This window comes from Heterocephalus glaber, unplaced genomic scaffold, assembly GCF_053883595.1.
Source record: "Heterocephalus glaber isolate CG9 unplaced genomic scaffold, H.glaber_assembly_v1.0 deba00001606, whole genome shotgun sequence".
NCBI classification, from domain to species: domain Eukaryota; kingdom Metazoa; phylum Chordata; class Mammalia; order Rodentia; family Bathyergidae; genus Heterocephalus; species Heterocephalus glaber.
In genome coordinates, this window is record NW_028258377.1 from 34,119,030 (window position 1) to 34,141,850 (window position 22,821).

General features: G+C 49.5%; 1 protein-coding gene across 6 annotated transcripts in view; it reads right to left on the bottom strand.

Annotated features, from left to right (window-relative positions):
* Positions 1-22,821, bottom strand: part of Galnt10 (polypeptide N-acetylgalactosaminyltransferase 10) — a 325,204-nt gene that overhangs the window by 27,861 nt on the left and 274,522 nt on the right. For all 6 annotated transcript variants that reach the window (XM_087194548.1, XM_004836529.4, XM_087194544.1 and 3 more), the window contains 3 exons: positions 10,722-10,907; positions 6,255-6,438; positions 1,492-1,609 (listed from right to left, as the gene is read on the bottom strand). In XM_087194548.1, coding sequence (XP_087050674.1) covers positions 1,492-1,609; positions 6,255-6,438; positions 10,722-10,907 — 488 coding nt within the window. The remainder of the gene's footprint in view (positions 1-1,491; positions 1,610-6,254; positions 6,439-10,721; positions 10,908-22,821) is intronic.

Consider the following 22,821-nt stretch of genomic DNA (forward strand, 5'->3'; position numbering starts at 1 on the left):
TGTCATTGTTTACGGCTGGCATCTGTTCCGACTGGCTGTTAACTGTGCCATCGCAGCTGTTAAATATTTTGAATATTACCTCTGGATATGAGCATTAGTCTTACTTGGGTGGCTGTCTCCTCACAGGAGATAGTTTCAGAGATCGGGAAGTTAGAACAGATGTGGGCTGCTTTTCAAACCAAAATGCTTCAGCAGAATTCCTGGTGGTTGCTCCCCCCCCCCCCAATCAAGAATTTATGTGGCCCAGTTCCGAACTGCTCACCCAGCATTGTTGAAGATAATACAAACATTGCTAACGTTAATAAGCTTTAGGATAGTTATTAAAAAGCACCTAACAAACAGTCTCATTTAACTTTTGAGACAACCCCTTGAGGGTTGTGTCATTTATGGAAGCAGAGACTGCGGCTCGTGGGGAGGACGCCCACCCAGGATACACGGGAGGAAGAGGCAGCCAGCCCTAGGACGAGTCCCCATCACCACATGGCCGAGCAGGCCCTGGGTGGGAGCTTGGCGGCAGCTGAGGGGGACAGGGTTCCGTGTTGCCACAGGGAGCGCAGTCATGCTGCTGCCCTCCCACGGGGCTGGGGCTTGGCTGCAGCTGGGTGGTCACGCTGGAGGCTGGCGGTGCTGGGGCCACAGGGCCAGGAGAAGCCTGCCATCTCCGCACAGGGGCTGAACAGGGCAGAATTCCACAAGGAGGAGACTGTGGACTCAAGCTTCCGTAGCCTATGGGCCGATCAAATAGGCCAGAGTAAATATTTACTCACGGAATCTTTCACAGTGTCTGCCAATTACTAGCTGCTGGCCATGTTCCCAGGTTAAGCACTAAGCACTTCCTAGATATTATCTCATCTAATCTTCACATGAGTTACTTAAGCCAGTCATACCATTATTCCTTTACTTCAGATGAGGAAAGAAAGCTGGGGAAGTAATCTAACTTGTCAGACAGCTACTGACAGGAACTGGGGTCTGAACCCAGGCTTTGTGACTCCCCATCTGGAGCTTTCATCCCCTGGTCTCCTGCAGTGAGACATAAAAGGGAAACCCTGGGAGGGGCGGCCAGGAACCAGCGAGGCCAGGGGGAATCCCAGACCACACAGCCACTTGGAGAGCACTCCGCAGCCTGTGCCTCCTGGCTCCTCTCCCATGGCTGTCTTGTGGGGCATCTCCCTCAAAGACACCCGACTCTACCGGAAGTGAGACCTCTCCTATTCCAGCATCTTCAGAAGAGGTGAATGCTGCTAAGAGTTATGGCCAAGGCCTCCGGCGACCTTGGGAGGCCCCCTATGATGCCTCCACCTTCACCACACACACGCACGCACGCATGCACGCGCACGCTGGTCCCTGGTCCCTGACTTCTCCCCTGAGGAGCAGCGGGCTACAGAACCCTAATGCTTCCAGTCCGCCCAGGCTCAGATGCTAGCGGGCAGCCTGCCAGGGTTAGGGGGCCGAGGTGGACCAGAAGAAGGGGGTCCCGGTGCACAGGCTCACCTTGAAGGAGATTTCATACTGCTCTCCGCCCCAGATCTCCAAGCCAGGGTCGTACCCGCCCAGCTCCCAGAACCACTTCCGGTCCACAGCGAACAGCCCACCGGCCATCACGGGAGACCTGTCAGAGGAGAACAGGGCGTGAGGACACGGGCGTCTGGTGGACGCGTCGCAGCCGAGGGCACTGCTGCTCCACGCTGCCCCGAGAACACAGCTGTGCTTCGAGGCCAGGCTTCCGTCCTTGCCCACCGCTTCTCACCAGTGCTGTGTCTTTACCAAATGGACCCAAAGCTCGTTCACAGGATTAACACCTGGGAAGACTCGTGACACGAAATCACAGTGGTGCTTTTCTCCCGTGGGCCTGGGGCATCGTTTTCCCATTAGTTAAAGGGTCCAAATCAGGTGTCCCCAAGCCTGTCTGCTGCAGAATCTCTTAGATGAAAAGGGATACTGCTTGCCAGACCTACTGAAATGACCTCGGGAGCCTGTGCTTTGCAGCACGCTTCTCCGAGGATCCGCGAGGTTTCTAGAAGCAGCCACTGCCTCTGATCTTTCAGTGGAACTGGGCGGTGAGGTGACCTCCATCCCTTCATTCCCTCGTGGGTTCATTCACCGAGGGCCATGGGAAGCAGGTGCTGGGGAAAGAGAGCTGAACCACGGCCCCTCAGGGGATGCTGTGTAGTGTGACAGCCGCCTGGGGCAGAGGATCCAGAAGATCAGGTGCAGGGTGACCAGGGCCGCTGGGGTGCAGGCAAGCGCACTTGCAGAAGGTGCAGCGAGTGTGTGTGCTCCAGCTTTGGGGAGGAGGGAGGCAGGGCTCAGAGGAAACAGCGTTCCAGAGCATCTGGACAAGGGAGACGGGCCTAAAGGGAAGGCACCCAGGAGGGCACAAAGGCGACAAATTGAGGGGACCCGGGGAACAGGAAGTCAGCAGACACACTAAGTCCCCCGGGATGCATGTTGCCTGCTGGAGTCCCGGGCAGTGTTTACTGTGTGGAGATCTATGAACGGCCGAGGCAGCCTCCGCTGGAAAATGCCAGCAGGACTTCCCGCGGCAGCCCCACCCCTTCCGGGCCCTTGGAATTGCAAGTTCATGATGAGTAGGCTGATGCCAACACTTCTCACTCAACCCACCCTTCCGGGACAGATGGCCTCTCAGAGGGGCCTCCTGGAAAAGGGGATCCTTTGAGTATTTATGGAGGGCTGGAGATGGGAGGCACTACACTGAACTTCCATCCCTAAAATGACCTCATGAGGCAGTCCTCACTCTCGTCACCCCCACGTTGCATGTGTGAAGCTGGCACCGTCCTTCAGGGTCCACTGCCACAAGGGTGGTGGTTGGAATCTGTCCTGTAACCCACAGTCCACCCGCAGCCCTCACTGCCAGGACGGAACAAAGGAGGACGGCGGACAGGATGGGGGTCAGAAACTGGGGCGTCCTCACTGCAGTCTCTGCTCTCCTCGACCTGCTGTGTCACCGAGATGCAATGTTTAACCACTGGCCCTGTGCTGCCTGGGACAGGAGCCACTGGTCAGCGGTGAGGACAGCACCGGAAACCAGACTGGGCTAAATGGACATGCACCGGGTGTGTAAAATACACACGGGATCCACAAGACTTGGCATGAAGACAGGAGTCTAAAAGAACTCATCTGTACTTCTAGCATGAGTAGCAGATCAAATAATATTAGATATGCTTGTTTAAATGACATATAGTATGCAAATGAATGTTATTATTATTTTTTTTTGGTGCTGGGGATTGAACCCAGGACCTTGTAGGTAAAATGTTCCACCACTGAGCTACACCCCTAGCCCTTCTCTTTCTCTTTTAAAAAAAATGTGGCTACTAGGAAACTTAAAACTACATATGTGGCTTGAGTGATACTGTTCAGTGGTGAATCAGTCTTGGAGCCTGAGTCTCATCTCCACAAGTCCCATCTACCCCACACTGCCAGTGTATTTCTAAAAGTATCCAGCACTGCAGCAGAACAGGTGACAGGTGCACTCCCCTTTGTTTTCTGAACATTGTGGGATTTGGGGTTTCTTTGCTGGAGGGAACTGCAGGCTTGGACAAGCAGAGACTGTCTCACTTGGTTCTGCTCAGACGTCAGACCCGAGACTGCACAGGACAAGTGGCCTGGACCAGAGCCCGCAGCAGGGCTGGCGAGGGGAAGGCAGGAGATTAGCCTTGTGGCATGCTGAGGGCTTGTGGCTGTGCATCTCAGAGGCCTCTCCTCCCGGCCTGTTCCCTCTCCGCTGTGTTCAGCAATAATAACAACAACAACGCTTTTGAGTGTCTAGCATGCGCCTTTCACTTTGCCCACATTCTCTCCGGCTCTCACAAGGCTCTGTTACTACTGGTCCCCTTTTCAAGTGGAGAAATTTGAAATTGAGAAATGCTATAAAATCTGCCCAAGGGCATGCAGTTAGTAACCGCATGAGCTGCAATGCAAACTGGGGTCTGCCACCAAAACCCGAGTCTTCCAAACATCGTTACACCACTGCGGGGCCGCAGAGTGCCCAGTGGCTGGGCACTGTGGGGAGGAGCATGGAGCATGACTGGGCTCTCTCTGGTGGCCACTCCCTGGGGCTTTGTCCAAGTGCAACACAGAAGAGAGGCTTCTGGGGGAGAGTCTGAGGACACAAAGACAGAAAATGCTTCAGAAAGCGTCTAGGGCAGTGGGTCTCCTCCCTGGCCATCAGCAGCAGCACCTGGGGGGCTTTATGAAAAAACGACGCCTGCCTCCCATGCTTAGACTCTGGTGTAATTTGGAGCATGGCCTGGGAGCTTGCAAGTTCCCTTGGTGATGCCAATGTGTACCCAGGGAGAGAGGCACCGCTCTAGGGTGAGGTCAGTGGGAGTCTCATTTGCTCTTTGAATTGCAGGGTCTGCAGCAGTCAAATGAGGACAAAGCCGCCCATCCCAGAGGACCCTGCTGTAAGGCTCATGCTCCATAATGTTGGTTGAAATTGCTTTGCCGCCGCAGGCCAAGTGTTAGTTCCTCCTTCTATTAGTCTTATTCTCCAAGAATTCAGGAGAACTGAGGACTGACTCTGAGGTGGACGAGGCAGGGGCTGGCAGCACGATGTGGTCTTGGCTGAATCCCATCTCCAGAGTAGGAAGGGATCTTAATGGTAGTGAGCAAGCATGTTTCAGATTAAGGAGGTCAGGAGAAGACTGCGAACAATTGACCTGCTGAAGAAACACACGGACTCTGCTCCACGGTGCCCCATCGCCTGGCTGTCTACCATTTCCATGAAGAATCCTGGTTTCCCCATTTCTCAGCCTTCCGTGCACTCACAGTGTTGCAGGCCCCCGTTAGCAATCCTGGATGTGCACAGTGCCATGAAGAAGGCTGAGCCACCGACAACCCCCTTTTTAGCTGGGAGGGGAAGGCACAGAGGACTTGGGGTTCACTAAGGGCTCAGCTGTGGCGAAGCAGGGGTGGCCGTCCTGATCCCTGGAACCTATGAATGCGTGACTTCATACAGCAGAGGAGACTGCAGATGCCATCGGGTTTCAGAGCTTGGATGAGAGCCCAGGGCAGTCACATGTGGTCAGGGTCATCGCAAGGGCTTATGATGGAAGCAGGAGTCAGGAGAGTCAGAAAAAGAGGTGATGAGAGGGTGGAAGCAGAGGTGTGTGTGAGGGGGGAAGGAAAGAGGGAAGGGGAGAGAGATATGAGGGTACCATGCTTCCGGCTTTGAGGACAGGCAGGGGCAGGAGCCAAGGACCACGAGCATCTCTCTGGGAAAAACAAGGGAAAGGATTCTCCCCGAGAGCATCAGAAAGAACACAGCCCTGCTAGCACCATGATTTCAGCCCAGCAAGCTCATTTTAGACTTCTGACCATCAGAACTTCAAGTATGGTTGGAAGCTACTAAGTCTCCCATAAGTATAGCACCCACAGGGACAAATACTGCCAAAAAGCCTGGCCTTGGGTTTAAATCCAAGGTCTTTTTGACACATCTGGCAAGAGAGCTAGGAGAGCTCCCATGGCAGCTGCAGGGGTGAGAGCCTACTGCTGAGGAACAGCGTGGAGTCCAGGGAGGCACCCCAGGGCAAGCCCTCCTCTTCCTGTGGCCTCAGTTTCCCCATCTGCAAGGGGTCGTCGAGTCCTTCATGGTAGGTTCACTCCATTTTTTACTTTCTAAGATGCTGTGCATCCAGTCCACACCTCCTAAACTTCTGCTGTGGGACAAGCTGCCATTTCTTCAGCACTTACACGGGGGTGTAACAGAATGATGGGGAAACAGCGACCCGGACCAGCACTCACAGCTGCACTGCCACTTAATGGCTGTGTGACCTGAGTGAGTTATGTAGCCTCCTGAAGCTTTGGTGTCCTTGTCTGGAAAACACAGGTGATGATTCTTACTATCAGTGGTTGGGTGTTAAACTGGATCAGGGTGCAATGTGTTCTGCACTGTTCCTGTCATACGGGGAAGATGAAGATGATGGTTACATCTGGGTTCCGGGCTGGAAAGGGACAGAGCACGAGTGACTGACTATTCACCCTTCTGGCCCCCATGGTAAACTTCACAGAGGTCATCAGCGTGGAGATGGCCAGCTTGGTAGCCCAGGAGCGAGGCTGTGACAAGTGAAAAGGAGGATAGTTCTGGCGGGGGAGTCTGACATCTGGTTCTGAGTGAGGCCAGGCATCTGGACCCTCTGCCCTGGGGCTAGGGGAGGTGGCGACACAGCCGTGTGTGTCCTGGGAAGGGGTCATGGGCCCGACCCCTGCCAGGGGCCCGAGTCACTCATACTTACTCAAACGGGTCACTAGGGTCAGCCTTCTGCAGCTCTGGAGGAATCGGGATCCGTTTGTAGTACATCTCCCAGTCAAAGGCACCCCGCATGGCATCCCCTGCCTGCGTCTCATACCGGAAGTCATCATGGTCAATCACATCGATCATTGGGCACACGATGGTCTTGCGGTTCCGGGCGATGCGGTCTGAAGCAGCCAAGAGATCCCCATTAGTCGAGGCAGAAACTAAGTGTCCAGTCTCATTCCGCGGCTACTCTGATTTGTAACACGCTCCCTGGGTGAAATCTCTGAATACCTGAGCCTGAGAATCCACGAAGAGGAAGGCAGGTACAGGCTCTGAGCAAGGGGGACCGGGAACCCTATCCCAGACGTGCCTCCCACGACAGGGTCCTGAGGCAGTTCTACTGATAGGGTCTCCAAGTCCCAGTGCCCTCTGTGGAATGGCGGGGGAGGGTCAGCCTCAGGTACCACAACGACGGACACAGCAGTGTGTCACAGAGCTCCCAGAGGCCTCTAATGGGAAGAGACGGTCTCCTTCTGGGAGGACCCGCTGCTGGCCCTGCCTGCCTTCCTGGGATTGCAAGTCCTGATCTTGACTCACAGCCCCAAGCAGCTAGGCCTTCCAGCACCGGCCCTCCTCAGATGGTCTGACCTCACAGCTGCGGGCAGCCGGTATCTGGCCCTCCTCAAGAGAGTTCAGCTCAGGTTTTCAGTCAGAAGCGCAGGAGAGAGCAGACTGTTCCCCAAACCTGGAGGGAGGCAGGCAGAGCCTGGTGGACCACTGGTCCTGCCGGAATGCTATGAAGGCCAACCAAGGCTTTGACTTAGGTAGCCTCATGGTCCCTTTGAGGCCCTGGAGAAAGGAGTGATTCTGTATGAGTCACTGCCTGCCCAGCCTGCAAAGAGCATTCTAGTTTTGTTCTGCTCAGCCTTCAGTGCTCTTCCTGATAGGAAGTCCTGTCTGAAGCCAAGGGGTTCTGGCCAGCTGCCAGGGCAGATGATCAACCATAAGGGGTGAGTGGGGTGTGCTCTTTTGGGCCAGGAGTCAAGTTCGAACTTGCAGTGGGGAGCCCTGTAGGGCCAGAGTGGACCAGCAGGTACCAGGACCCAGATTTCAACAGCTATGATACATTTTTCTTTTATGACAGAAAGCAGCACTATTGCCTTTTTCTAAAGTGAAGAGACAACACATCAGGGAGTCACGAAATCAACTCTGTGCATGCAAATGTGTGTTTTTTGGTACTGGGGATCGAACTCAGGACCTCGTGCTTTCGAGGCAGGCGGCGGCACCACTGAGCTAAATCCCTGGCTCAACTGTGTGTGTGTGTTTGTAATGAACAACAACAAAAAAAGAGTACTGAATATGAGGCTGCCTTCCAGCTGATAAAGGATACAGTGACAGATGAAGAGATTTCAGGGGACGTGCCTTATTCATATTTCATGAATGTGTGCATTTGTGTATTCAATTGAGATGTCCAGTGTATTTCTAGCTATGATGCGTAGTTTAAAAAACTAAGAAATGTTGCTTTTGGCAGTGTACCCCCGAGGATCCAAGCATGGCCTGGGGCCACCAGAGCCAGGTGCACCTGGATGGTGTTTGAGAGTCCCCAACCCTGCCTCTGCCCAGGCCGACTGGATCAGAATCCCTGGCAGTGCCTGTGGACAGGCTCCCTGAGGTTGGTTGGTTGGTTGATTTATTTTTGCAGTACTGGGGACTGAACTCAGGGCCTTTGCACTAAGTTACATCCTGGCCCTTTTTATATTTTTAAATTGTGAGACAGGATCCTCACTAAGTCACTAGGTTGCCCAGGCTGAGTTTAAACTTGCCACCCTCCTGCCTCAGCCTCCCAGAGTGCTGGGATTTCAGGTATGTAGCACCATGTCAGGCTTCACTGAGGATTTTTAATGATATACTTAGCAATCTTTTGCAGGGAAAGAGGTAGAGAAGGGGACCACTTCTTAATTATTCATGTGCATTCTGGGGACTGTACTTCCAAGGAGGGTCGGCACTGAGACACAGTCCCTGCTGGCTGCTGGTTGACTGTGGGAGGTCGGGGTCAAGGTAGCAAGAGAAGGCAGAATTCATGGCACTGTACTTGCTTGGAAACAGAAAATGCCCAGCTTAAGTCGTGGTTTTGCACCTGTGAGCAGTAGAACCTTGGGTAAGGTGATCTGATGCCTCTGGTCCTCAGTTCCTGTGGTGACTAAGTTTGCTGTGTCAATATGATTGTTTGGGGGCATCCAAGGGATTAGAGCTCATTTCTGGGTATGTCGGGTGGGTCAGGAGGTGTGACCTTGGGAACCAAATCTCGGTCCTCTCCCCTTCCTGTCTGGCACTGTTCCCCTGTTCTGATGCTTCTGCCTTGGAGCCGGCTGACCATGGACTGAATCCCCTGAAACCATGAACAAATGAAGGTTGTGGGTGTCAGGGACTGTACCTCAGCAACAAGAAAGCTGACAAAATGGAGGAAGGCATCACCTTTTTCATGGAGTTTCTGTGAAGACTGAGCAGACTATGGAGCCAAAATGCTTAGTGCAGCCTCCAGCACCTTCTCCCTGACTACGGGGACTGGAAGAAGCCCAGAAGCAGGAGTTGGAAGACTGAGCATCTCCCTCATTTTCTTTGCCCCTCAGTTTTCTCATTTGCAAAATGTGGATGAAAATGCCTAGCCTGCCTGCTTTACTGTGTATCAGTCAGATTTAAATGTGGACATGCCCTAAACTGCTAAGGGACTATCACTGTCATTCGAAGAAGATTATGATGATGATGATGACTATGACGATGGTCGGAAGCAGATTTCCTTGTGTGTGTGTGTGTGTGTGTGTGTAGGGGGGTGAATCCTTCTCAGCATCAGAATGTCTCATCTCTAAAGAAGGCAGAACGAGCGATGCCTGGAGGTGTTAATGGTTTCACAGACAAAAGCCATGCTGCGCTCTGTCAGTTACTGATATTAGAGGGAGAGACTTTTAAATCTACACCATGGGTTCACATCTCTATTGGAAAAAGAACAAGAAAAAAGGGTGGATGTTTCTTCCGTGCACGTCGGCAGATTATGAAAATTGCCCTCATACATTTCCATAGAAACAGAGTTAAGGGCTATTTAGATACAAGCTCAGGCTCGCACCCCGCTGCCTCATTCCCTCTAGGAGTTACTGGATGACCCTCCAAATGGGCTGCTCCTTCAGGACTATAAATTAGGTGATTTATGCTGAGGCTTTCTCTCTCTCAGTAATGAGAGGCAGATGCAGACAACTGCTTGGTTTAATTAAATAAACAGTTTACCAGAAATACTGAGTTACCTCTTTGTCCTAACCCACTGAAGATGCTGGCCCTTGGGTGTCAGAAGCCCATAATCCGATAATGAAATTCCCCGCTGGTCTGCTGGATCATCCTGTTGTACAGTGTGAGGTTGGCTGCCGGACCCCTCCCCTCCATGGTGGCATCTGCTAGCTGCTCCTCCTCAGCTCAGCATGGGAGCCGCTCGGGAGCTGCTTAGTCAAGCATCCGGTTAGGCCCTCCCTGACTGCTGAACTGGAACCCCTGAGGCGGGGGCAGAACTACATCCTCCACTTCCATCCTCTTGGTCCTGGGCCCTCTGATGGACAGCTTCCCATGGATTGCTGGGGGCTTCCCTTTCCTCTCCACACTGGCAACTCCTTCCCAGCCTGTTCAGCCCTGCCTCGACCTGGCGCCCAGTCTCAGCAGAAAGCCTCCTCTCCTGTGTCTGCCAGTGCCCGCTCGCCACCTTCCTCAGAGCAGACTCCTCAGGGTCCAGGCCTGGTGCTGTGCCAGCGCAGGGCACCTCATGCCAGCACCCAGTCCTCATGCGCCCGTCAGTGGTGACGGCGGCGGCTCTAGAGCCGTGCTGGCCTTGGCGGCCCTACCCTAGCCTCTGCCAGGAACTCCTCGAGAGGAAGTGAGCTTGGGAGGCAGTGTGCAACTTGAAAGAGAGCAGACTTTGGAACCAGACAGATGGTGACTTTGACACTGGTGGCCCCAGGGACAAGCAAGTGCCCTGCTATCTTTGAACTTCAGTTTCTGTTACTACAGAGAGGGGACACCTCTAGCCCGGCATGCTTTCATGGGATCAGTGATCATGCTTGGCACCTGCCTGGCTCCCAGCAGTGGGGCAGTGAACGGTAGCTGTTCTAACTTGACAGAAACATACCGCCCGCCATTTGGTTCTTAAACGGAAGCCAGGTGTGGCCGTCTGAAATGTAGAGCCCTCTGAGGGAAACAGTCCTGCCACTAGACACTCGTCACTTTCCCTCTCTGTGGAATGAAGGACCGGATGGACTGGACTTTTAAGGCCTCTCCGAGCACTCAGGACCCTCTCACTCCTGTATGGCGCCTGGCCTTCTGCTGGGTCCTCCAATGGGCAGGGGAGCCCTCATGGGTGATGCCCTGCAGCCAGTAGGGGGCAGTAGGGGGCAGGTGGCTCACTCCAGGCTGCCTCCCTCCCATTTACCGAGCAAGGGGGGAAGCCAGTTGATATTGGCTTCACAGTGCGAGTCCAGGAAAGTGATGACGTCCCCAGTAGCTGCTGAAGCCCCCAGCATGCGAGTCCTTATCAGGCCTTCACGTTTCTTGGTGCGGAGAATCCGCACATTGGGGAAGAGGGCCATGTAGTCCTCAAGTGGCTTCTTCAGGTGCTCTAGGAGGAAGACAGAAGAGGTCAGGTGGATCAGAGCAGCTGCTTAGCCATCACTCCTATGACCCGTCCCGTGTGTGTGCACCGCACTTCACAGCTTGGACACAGCTCTGTGTCCAAGAAAAGGAAGGGATCATTATTTGGAGCCCATGAGTGGGGAAACCGAGAACAAAGGAGCCCAGTGATAGCTCCAGACTTGGAGCACTGAGAGATCCTGTAGAAGAGCATGGGGCCCTGTGGTTTATTTCCGGCTGGGACCTGGTCTCTCATTTTCTGATGATAATATTTTGATTTTCCCTTGGGATTCAGCTGACCCCCCCACCCCCTGGTTCCAAGAGCATGTGGCTCGGGCCTAACCACTGGGGTGCTCCATTCCCCTGGCCCCAGAAGGTGGTTCCCAGATGGCCATGTGACCTGAGGTGGTCAAATAATGAGTTCCGAGAACATTCTTTTAGAAATATTGAAAAAATAGAATTCTTTCTTTTTGCTAAGGTTCTAAGTTGGCTGGTTGTAAGTCTGGAGTTGTAGTTGGCATTTGGCAAAATGAGGTGGTGAGAGGTGATGGTGGGAATCTGCAGAAGCTGCAGCCAATATGTAAAAATGAGTCAAGAGATGGAGAGAGACATTTTCCTGGTGACACTTCTGTTCCCAGATCCCTTTGCACCCGAGGCATATTGACTCCTGGGTGTTATCACACGGCAACATTTTCCTTTTTGCTTATTTTATTGTGAGTTGGATTTCTGTCTTATGCTTGGAAATTTGTCTTGAATAAATATCACAGTCACTTTCTTCTAAAAGTCCCAGCATTACTGTTGGTGTGTCCTGATTTTAAACAGGGTAGAGTCCTTATGAAAACTAGGAAGGCTAAAAAATCCCCATCGTTTACGTCATACTTAGTGACAACTGAATGCTTTCCTCTGATGATCAGGAGAAAGGCTGCATGTACTCACAACTTTTATTCAATACTTTACTAGAACTGCTAACCAGTGAAGTTGGTTTAAAAAAAAGGCATAAAGATTCGATACAAGAAGGTAGTGTCTTTAACTGTTCATGACATGATCATTTACACAGAAAATCCTACAGTTTCTGCAAAGAAAGTAGAACAAACATGTAAACTTAGCAAGGCTTGAGAACAGGTCAATTTTTAAAACTCAATTGAATTTCTATAGGGCAAATAAAGAACAATGGGAAAATGCAATTAAAATGGTAAAAATACCATTTAACAATTTAACAAATGAAGTGGAAAATGTATACTCTAAAAATCCAAAACACTGTTGAAAGAAGTCAAACATCAAAATAGATGGAAAGAGATCCCTTGTTCATGGATCAGAAATTGTTAAGATGGAAATGCCTCTCGAAGTGATGTACAGATTTAATGCTATCAAATCTTGGCTGACTTCTTTGCAGAAAATGACAAATGACAAAGTGATCCTAAGATTTATATGATAATGCAAGGGATGCAGACTAGCCAAATAATCTTTTAGAAAAGAAGAAGTTGAAGGCTCCCTTCCCTTGATTTAAAAATTTACAACGATGCTCCAGTAATCTAGATGCTGTGATATCGGCATAAAAATAGACAACATAAATCAATGGAACAGAACTGAGAATGCAGAAACAAATACTCACATTTATGATCAGTTGATTTTCCTAAGGCCATTCAATGGGACAAAGAACAGTCTTTCAACAAATAGTGCTGGTAGTGTTAGATTCCCAAATGCAAAAGAATAAAGTCGGACCCCCTTTTATCTCATATACAATTAACTAAAATAGATAAGAGATCTAAAACTATAAAACTCTTAGAGGAAAACACAGGGGTAAATTGTTGTGACCTCAGATTAGACAATGGTTTCTTAGATATGACACCAAAAACACAAGCAAAAAATAAGTAAATTAGACATTATCAAAATTAAAACATTTCATTTTCAAAAGGGTTGAGGACATAACTCAGGGCGCAATCCCCAATACTACAAAAGAAGAAGGAGGAGGAAAAGGAAGAGAGGGAGGGGAAGAGGGATAAGAAGAATGAGAGAAAAAATATCTTATGGATCACAGAACACTATTGAGAAGGTGAAAAGACAACTTAGAGAATGGAAGAGAACATTTGCAAATCATGTATCTCATAAGGGACACTGGTATCTAGGACATAGAACTACTGCAACTTAATAATAGAACTCATTTTAAAAGTAAGCTAAATGCTTTGGAAAAAAGTCTAATATTCCTCAGAAAGTAGAATTACCATAATAATTACCATAATACTTGACAATTCCATTCCTGTGTACATATCCAAAAGAATTGAAAACAAGCATTCAAACAAATACTTGTATGTAAATGTTCATAGCAACACCATTCATAATAACCAAAGGTGGAAATAATCCAAGTTTCCATTACTTGATGAATGGGTAAACAGATGTGCTATATTTCTCAGTCATAAAAAGGGAGAAAGTAGGGGCGGGGATTTAGCTCAGTGGTTCGGGCGCCTGCCTCACAAGCACAAGGTCCAGAGTTTGATCCCCGGGACCAAAAAGAAAAAAGAAACAAGGGAGAAAGCACTGATACATGCTACAATATAGGTGAATCCCAGAAACATTATGTTCAATGAAAGAAAGCAGACACAAAAGGCCAAATAGTAATTCATTTACATAAATTACAGAATAGGTAAATTTATAGAGACAGAAAGTAAATTAGTGATTGACAGGGGCTCGGATCAGGGAAATGGGCAGTGGCTACTTAATGGGAGTGGGGGCCTTTGGAGTAATGAGAATATTTACAACTAGATAGATGTGATACTCACACAACATTTTGAATATATGAAATGTGCTGAACTGTATACTTTAAGATGGTTAATTTTATGTTACTTGTATTTTACCTCAATTTAAAAAATGGCCGAAGGACATGAGTAGACACTTCTCAGAGAAGATATACAAAAGCCAGTAAGCACACGAAAAGATGCTCAACATCCTAAGGTATAATGGAAATGCAAATTAAAACCAGAATTAGATACTACTTCACACCCACAAGGACAGCTGTCATAAAAAAGACAGTTAACAATAAGCGTTGACTAGGATGTGGGGAAAGCGGAGCTCTCACACACTGCTGATGCGAATGAAAAATGGTGTAGCCACTCTGGAAAATCGTATAGCAATTCCTCAGTCAAACACTGATTTACTATAGAAGCCAGAAATTCCACTCCTAAGTATATATCCAAGAGAAATGAAAACATATGTCCACACATGAAATACACCAGACACACAAGCTTAAATACTGCATGGTTTCTCTTACAGGAGCAACCCAAAATATAAACAGAGAGCAAAATAAAAGACAGACAATAGGAAAAATGGAGATGGTGAAGGGGACCAAGAAACAGAGGCGAGGGGAAGGAGAGGAGGGAAAGGGATGCAAAACAATGAAGATGTGCTGGGCACACGCACCAGTTCCCCACGAGGAACGCAATCACTATGCACTGTAACATGCGCTGATAAAAATAAGCATTAAAAAGACACTCATAAAAACTTAGGGGCCGGGGATTTAGCTCAGTGTTTCCACCGCCTGCCTTGAAAGCACAAGGTCCTGAGTTCGATCCCCATTACCAGAAAAAAAAAAAAAAAAAAGAATATTTGAAAAAAAAAACCAAAACAACTTGCATGCTAATGTTATACCATGGGTATTTATAATAGCTTAAATTAGAAACATCCAAAGGTCCACCAACTGGTGACTAGATAAACAAAATGTGCTAAGTCCATAGAATGGAACACTAACAGCAATAAAAAAGAAGTATCTAATGCAATGGTATAGATGCACCACAAAAATATTGTGCTAGGTTACAGGAGCCAGACTTGTAAGATAAGGTTTATTGAATTCTATGCATATGATGTTTCTAGAAAGGCAAAGCACAGAGACAGAAGGGAGGTCAGTGGCTGCATGGCCTGGGCTGGGAGCGAGGATGGTGCAAACAGGCACAAGGAGGCTTCTCTGCAGTGGCAGAAAGGCTCTAAAACTGGAGGAGGCAGTTTTACAACCGTATACTTTTATTTAAAAACACACTAAATTGTAGATTAAAAACATTCTTTATGGTATGTAAATTATACCTCACTAAAGCTGCCAAATTCTAAAAAAATCAATTGTATTTCTATACGCTAGCACAAATCGATTGGACAGCCCAATGACAATAGTATTTACAGTAGCCTCACATACCTACAAACCCAAACAAGTGGAGAGAAATCATGTTTATAAACGACTCAATATTGTGAAGTCATTTCTCCTTCAAAGTGATCTATAGTTCAATGCAACCCCAATAAAAATCACAGCAGACTTTCTGAATTAACAGCTTCGTTCTAAAATTTATATGGAAATGCAAAGGACCTAAAACAGTCAAACAGTCTTGAAAAAGAACAAAGTCAAAGGAGTCATGCTACTTTCAAAACATAATAAAGATCTAAAATAATCAAAGCAGTGAGGTACTGGCAGTGAGTAGACAAAGGTGGACAGACCAGATGTCTGAAGTGGACCCACATGTATACCGTCAACTGATCTTCTGACATCAAAGCAATTCAGGGAGGAAATAAGAGTTTTCAACAACGTGTGCAGGAAAAACTGGGTGAATGTATTAAGCAACATGAGTCTCAATCGCTACCTAGAACCATATACAGAAAATAATTTTAGATGCGTTGTAGGCTTAAGAGTAAAAGCAAAGTCTTCTTGAAAATATAGGAGAATATCTTCATGATCTTGAGTACAACATAAAAAGTACTAATCCATTTAAAAATTGATAAATTGGACTTAAATTAAGAACTTGCTCTGCAAAACCTTGTTCGTTAAAAGACATTGGAAAGGAAATGACAAGGCAGGCCACATTTTGGGAGGGGGCGGAGTACAGCATCAGGAGGTTTATTCAGAGCCGGTTTCAGAAGGCAGAGTGGGACTCACAGGGTAGCAAAGAGCCGCAGGGAAGGGCCGCGGGGAGAATCTGGGCCTGGAGCTGGCAGTACGTGGGGTGCACCGGTCAGGAAATAGAGTCAGCCTGCGTTCTCCCCACTGCCCTGGCTGCTGAGGGGACCCCCACTAGCTGCACCCCACAGGGAGCAGCACAGGGGCACCGTGGACAAGGTCCAGACCACAGCCTCGGCCCAAGAGCAGAGTGCAGCTGGGTGGTAGGCGGAGCTTCTCAGCTGCTCGTCAGCACCTGCTTCCTGTGGAGTTTTCTGAGGGCTCCCACTCCACTGTACTCAAGTCTTTGTGGATCACAAGTTCGGAACAGTACTGAGTGATCGGGGTAGGATGTTCTTGAAGGAGGGAATCTTCCTTCTAAACATGTGCTTTGGCTTTGGGTATTCTTTCCCCTTGTTTAACGCTATCTTGAGATCTGGAAGCAACTCTATGAGAAAGAGCTGGTTTTCATGTTTCTTTTTTTGAGACAGGGTCTCGATATGTAGTTTTGGCTGGTCTTGAACTCACTATGTTGCCCAGGTTGGCCTCGAACTCATGGCAGTCTTCCTGCCTCAGCCTCCAAAATGTTGGGATTACAGGCAGGGGCCACCACACCTGGCCTAGAGCTGGTTTTCAAGAACTTCTGCTCTTCTGTTCTCAATGATCTCCTGCCCCAGCTTTCAGAAGTACTTGATTTTCTCCTCACGTAGCCAGTGTTCTTCGGAATTGGTGGGCATTCTGAGCTCACCTGGGTCTAGTCTTTTGACAGGTGGGGAAAAGCCCACTTTATCTTTCATCAGAGCCACCTTTGGGTCCTGAGGACTTATGGCTCCTTCCACAGACACCCTGTACTTCGATAAACCCAGCAGGGACTCGAGAGGCTTACTTGGGTCCATTTCTTCTTAACCCACGAGTTCTCTTGAGAAGCTGCATCCAGAGGCCAGGAGTGACCTGCGGGCAGCTCTGCAGGGAGGTCAGGATGGCTGCCACTCCTTCCTACGTAAGAAGCTGAGGCAGATATTCCAGAGGCAATGTCTTCAGTTCAGGCCCCTGGTGTGGCCACACCCGGGCCTTCAGTACTGAAGACCGAGCTCAGGGCCATTCTACCTCTGAGCTATTTCTCCAACCCATGTTTACAATTTTGAACAGGTTCTCACTAAGTTCTCCAGGCTAGCCTTGAACTTGCAATCCTCCTGCTTCAGCCTCTCATGAAGCTGAGATTACAGAAGTGTACCAGTTACCCATCCAGGGCCCTGGTACTATTTTGACAGAATTTCTTTCTAAAAGGACAGTTTTCAAAAGCCAGTCCAAGAGGAAGTGCCTTAATTCTGTTGCACTGGAAGTTGGAAAAGGTCAGGTTTGGTAGAATGGAAAGAAACCTTTAGGGACTCTGCATAGGACATTTCTCCAAAGATGCAACTGTTGAAGGCTAAGGATTCCAAAGACATCTCCCAGGTGGCACAGACCACTCTGACTCAGGTCTAAAGTTGGTGAGGAAGAAAACATGATCCCCTCAATGTCTTTGTGAATATCTCTAGAGCAGGAGGCAGGAAGTTCTGGGCTTGACCCGCACTCCCTCCAAGTCTGCTTCCTCCATCCATTTGTTATACTCCACTGCATGCCATCCCCCTTATGGCAGAGCTGGTGCCGTGATGTATCCTTGCCATACATTTATCTGACAAAGGATGTGTGTCCAGAGTGCTCTTGGAAGGCCTACAAAATCAGTAACAAAAAGACAACCAATTGACAAGTAGGCAAAAAACTGGAAAAAATTTTCACAAGTTAATTGATATATAAATGGTCAATAAGCTTATGAAAAGAGGCTCAGTTCATTTATTATGAGGGAAATGCAAACTAAAAACACGAGATCCCACTCAATGTGCACTCACCAGAATGGTTGGAACTAAAAACAGGAACAACAGCTACAAGGAAGAGCTGGGTCTCCTGAACTCTGCTCACGGCTGGAGGAGTATAAAGTGGTGCACTTTGGAAAGCTGTTCGAGTGCTTCTTGGAAACACAGCTGTCCTCTGCTCGCAACTCCACTCCAAGAGAGATGAAAGAGCGAGTGGAGTTCTTTGTTAGAGCCCCAACTAGAAACAGCATGGGTGTGCATCAACAGGTGAACGAATAAACAAGTGCATAGTCCACAACGGATGAGTAAATAAAATGAACAAGCTATATCCAGCCACACATGAAAGAACAGAGCGCATGACTGTGCTAACTCGAAGGTCGTCAACAGCCAAAGGATCCTGTGATGGAAGAATTAGGAAGCGCTTGCCTTTGCCGAGGGAGGACTCGAATAGGCCTCAGGAGGGAACTTGCCAGGGTGAGCAGATGTTGTCTGTCCTGATTGGGTGCTGTTTTCCAGCTCTACACACTTGTTAAACCTTCTGGGAGTGGATTCTTAAGATCTCTGTGCTTTGTCATTGCTAGCAACTTTCACCCCAATTAAGAAAAAACAGTGGTGCGCACATTCTGTCTCTCAGCTGGGGAAGCTGGAGCTGTGGAAGTGTCGCTGACCGTGAGCCAGGAGGGCTGGGCTGCAAGCCCATCTCCAGCACCTTGAGCATTGTTTCTCACCCCTGGGTCTCCGTGTTCGCTGTCTCTGAATCGGGCTTGTGGAGCAGACGGTCTTCACGGGCCTTGGTGGTTTGGGTCGTACAGAAGTCCAGGCAGCACATGAGGAATGGCTCGGCTCTGCAGTGCCAGGCCCTGGGGTGATAACTCCTCTGAACCATGCCCAAATCCTGCTCTGAATCGACTCCAGCAGGGGTGAGAACTGGGAGGGGCCCCTCACTCAGCAGGGCCATTGGAGGTCACCCGGTGAGCGGCTCGGTTTGCAAGCCTGGCCTGGCTCTGGCGACTGTGATGAGGCAGGTCTGGGCAGCACCTGGCATCTTTATTTCTATCTGACCCGTGGGCGATCAGATGCACAGCCAGGCCTACCAACTACTGCACTAGTTCAGCCTCTTTGTTTTGTAGATAGAAAACTGAGTCCCGGAGAAGGGAAGCACCCACCTCTGGCACACAGTTAATAGCAGTATTGGGTTTCAACTCAGCGTCTCCCTCCTGCTTGGTCCAGAACTCATGGAACTTTTTATTTTTCTAGCCCCTAAAATGAATTGCTCTCACCGGTCAGGCACGCCATGATCTACAGAAGAGCTTCACGTATTTTATCTCCCTTGGTTCCTACAGATGTACTCTGCATTAAAGTTCTCCCCTCTGGAAAGACAGAGGAGAAAACAATACTCAGAGGCACTTGTGAGGGCCCACAGACACCAACAGGATGCTTTCCTTTCTAGATCCTCCCGACCTCTGGCAATCGCATTCGACTGTCATGATCACTGCTGCATCCACCGACTTTCTTACAATCTCCTTAGTTTTTTAAAGACTTAATTTTTAAGAAATTAAATTTATCTTAAAAGGAAAATTAAAACACCTTAAGTAGAAGATTGGTATTGTTTATAATAAGGAGATATAAATAAAAATCACTAACACATAGAAACAGAGCAGTGGTGTTGGGTATCTGCCTGATTTTCCTGGCTCCCCACGACCTACAGCTGCAGGTCTCTCTCTTGGTCCAGAAAGGGGAATGTGGGAACCCGGCCTAGGCGCTCCAGTTCAGATAATCAGAAGAAATTTGAGGGCTGGAAAGAGAACTCATTCCCTCCAGTGGTCCAAACGCTGTCTCTGAATCACCCGGAACCGTCTTAGGTCCCACTGAAAACCACTTTGGTCGTGTGCCCTCTGGGAGACACTTCGATTCACCTCTTCACCACTTTGATTCGCCTCTCCAGCAACATCTGCGCGATTTCATATTGTGTCGCAGGCCAAAGCAGTTAAAGGATATGTGGAGAAAAGGTTATCTTCACATATGCAAGCAGACGCTAGAAGGCAAGGAAACATTCCCATCCTCCTCTTGCTCACGCACAGAGATTAATACGGCTTCCTCGCCTTTCTTCTCTGTGGGCTCTGTAGAAAGCCAAAATCAATTTGCCCTAATTGAGGGACTAAATCTTCCCCAAAGAGACTTTCTCGGGTGATGAGACAAGTTAGCAAGAGGCATGACTGCGCTCCAGGTATGTTGCCACTCATGTAGGAACACTTATGTTTTAAAAAAGACAAAAAATCCATAGTCATTGTGACCACCTCTGCCTCTTGTTTGGGTTCAACTGGGAGCTCGTTAAAACCCAGACAAGATAATCTGTGCTACACAGCTCGGCTCCCAGCAGAGTGGACACAGTAGCCTGCTGGCTGTGATTGAGGCCCACTTGGGTGTAGCCCTGTCACTAAATCTCGTCCATGCAGATGGCTGTCGCCATTACACACCCACCAATTAAGGCCTTCTGACAGCTTGTGGTAAGGATGGAGCGATTATTTAAGGGCAGTTATGAGGTGTGTGCGCGCACAAAATCAGGACCGTTGCCTCATTCTACCACAGCCTTCTTACATGAGAAAATTACGCAAGGTCACAGAATCTCAGAGCTGAATGAAACCTTAAATGAAGACGATGATGGTCGTCATGATGACAATTACAGGGGACAATTACTGAGCCCATCTGCATACGGCGCACCCTATTTGGTAGCCATGATCTCGGACACAGCAACACGAAAGGCTGTATATATCGGGCCCGTTTATAGAGGAAGATACTAAGGCTCAGATAGTGATGCAACCTGCGCAGCGGACACAGTTTATACATTGTAAAGTATAAAGCCAAGGTTGCAGCAGCAGGCTTTCCCAGTGCACCTACCCGTCTCTGCCTCAGTGTCTTGCTCCTGTGGGAGGAGGTGGAGAAGACGAGCATTTTAGGAGGAATCATCCGGTGAGTCTGACACAGCGGGATGACCCGTAAGCCCCGGGCAGGGGTGGCAGCCGGGCTTCCCTGAGGAAGATCCTGGCTCTACGTGTGTCTGCCCCACTGTAGCAGGGTGGCAGGGGCCCCAATGTCATATCCTTATCATCCCTGTTTTAGGGGCTGCCCTGATTAAAAAAGATATGAAATTGCTTTTGTCGGTATTATCCCCAATTTAATGATGAGCCAGAGGCGTCCAGCAAGGGCCGAGGCTGACCCTGCAGGTGGTGAGGCCCCATTCTTTTGAGGCGTTAAGCAGCTGTTAGATGAGCAGTTATCAGAGAGCTGGAGAGAGCTTCCTAGGCGCCTGGCCCTGGGCCCCGCTCTAGCTGCCTGCAGCTGCCCCAGTCACAGGCACCTTTTCACTGGCCGCCCTCTTCGGGTCTCGCTTTTCCACCCGCCTGCGGAACTCCCCTTCCAAATGACCGGGGCACACTTGCATCTTCCTTTCAGCCTCTGCTTTGGGAAACCCAAGCCCCAGGCGGCGGGGGTGACCTCAGAGCTCTCCAGAGCAGGGTGTGGCTCCAGAAAGCTCATGGAAACGGCCAGCTTTGGCTCAGCACCATGCAGCACCTCGGCACCTAGTTTCCAGAAATAACAGCTCACGCTTGCTAGTTAGTTATGTGCATCACTAACCCAGACACTTTACACCTGCTTCATTCATCTCTGCAGACCTTCGTGAGGCAGGTCACTGGTTGGCGCTGTGTTCTCGTTACTGGTGAGGAAACTGAGGCACAGAGAAGCTAAGGAGCTTCCCAAAGGCTCACACAGTAAGTGGCAGACTTGGAGTAAAACCCAGCCACTCTGGCTCCAGAGTGTAGTTCTTCCTTTGTTAACCATTTTGAGAAAATTAAGAATCATTTCAAACCTATTTTAAAAGATCAGAATAATGAGCCCTGTAGACTTATCACTCAGCTTCAGAAATGGTCACCCCCATCACTTATTTATGCCCCTGCCCACCGAGATCCACGTAGGGGGCATTATAGCTCATCAGGTGCAGCTTGCTCTTCTCCAAGAACAAGGGAGTTAGCTCACTGCTGGGCGCCTGGCATCCCCTCAGGTGTTGAGGTGGGAATGAGGACAGGCGCTCAGGGCCCTGTTTTCCCTGCCTGCCCCTATCTATGCTCCACTGAATTGGCGGACTGTCTGTCAGTCTGTCTGACTGTCTCTCTCTGCAGGGCAGACAGGGAGTGACGTGTCCACAGGCCCACGGGATGCCAAGGATGCCAACAGCAGCAGCAGCCAGGTGCAGGCAAGGGAAGGTCCTCCCGGGAGCCTTCAGAGAGCGCTCAACACTGATTGTGGAGTTGTCTTCAGCGGCCCCATCTGTAGCTCTTTGTTGGAGCAGCCCCGGAAGCCTGTACAAAGCGGTGAGATTCTCGCACTCTGGCACTGCAGCAGTCACGTGCTGCAGGCAAGACCTGGGCCGGGTGACACTGTCCCTTGTTCTAGCATTGCAGTCCACGGCTGACTGCAGAGCCAGGACTCTGTCCCTCATCAGTCTGGCCAGCATGTGGCCATTTGGGTCTCTCTACAAAGTAAATTGCATCTTGTTACTCTTCCACTGCTGTTTAAATCCCTCCGACGGCTCCTCATGGCTCCAGGAAGAAGGCCTAATACCTTTGCCAGGGGCAACCCCCCCCCCCAAAAAAAAATCAACCAAACAAAAAAACAGCTGTGCAGAGTCCCAGTCAGCCTATGCCTGTCCCACCTCTCACCTTGCTCTACCCTTGCCTCGCTGCCCCGGCCGCACCATCTCTGGCGCTCGAAGGTCTGTGCCTACGTCAGCCTGCCACAGAGCCCGGGACTTGTCCTCCAGGGCACTCAGCTGGCTTCTCCAAACACCTCTGCATCGCTCGCTCTCTCTCCATCATTCGGCTCCACGAGGGCACATGCTGCAAATGCTCGCTCACCAGGTTTCCTCTCAGGCTTGGACCCAGGGTGGAGGCTGCTATGAATCACTGCTGAACCCTCCCCATTGTTTCGTTGGATTTCACACCAATCCCTGAGGTCTCACTTCATCACCCTCATTTCCAGGTGAGGCAAGTTGGGTGAGAAAATGTTTCTGTCCATGTTTACACCGCCAGCAAGCTAAGTGCTGAAGAGGGGCTCAAAATGAGTTTGGGTATTCAAAAGTCTTT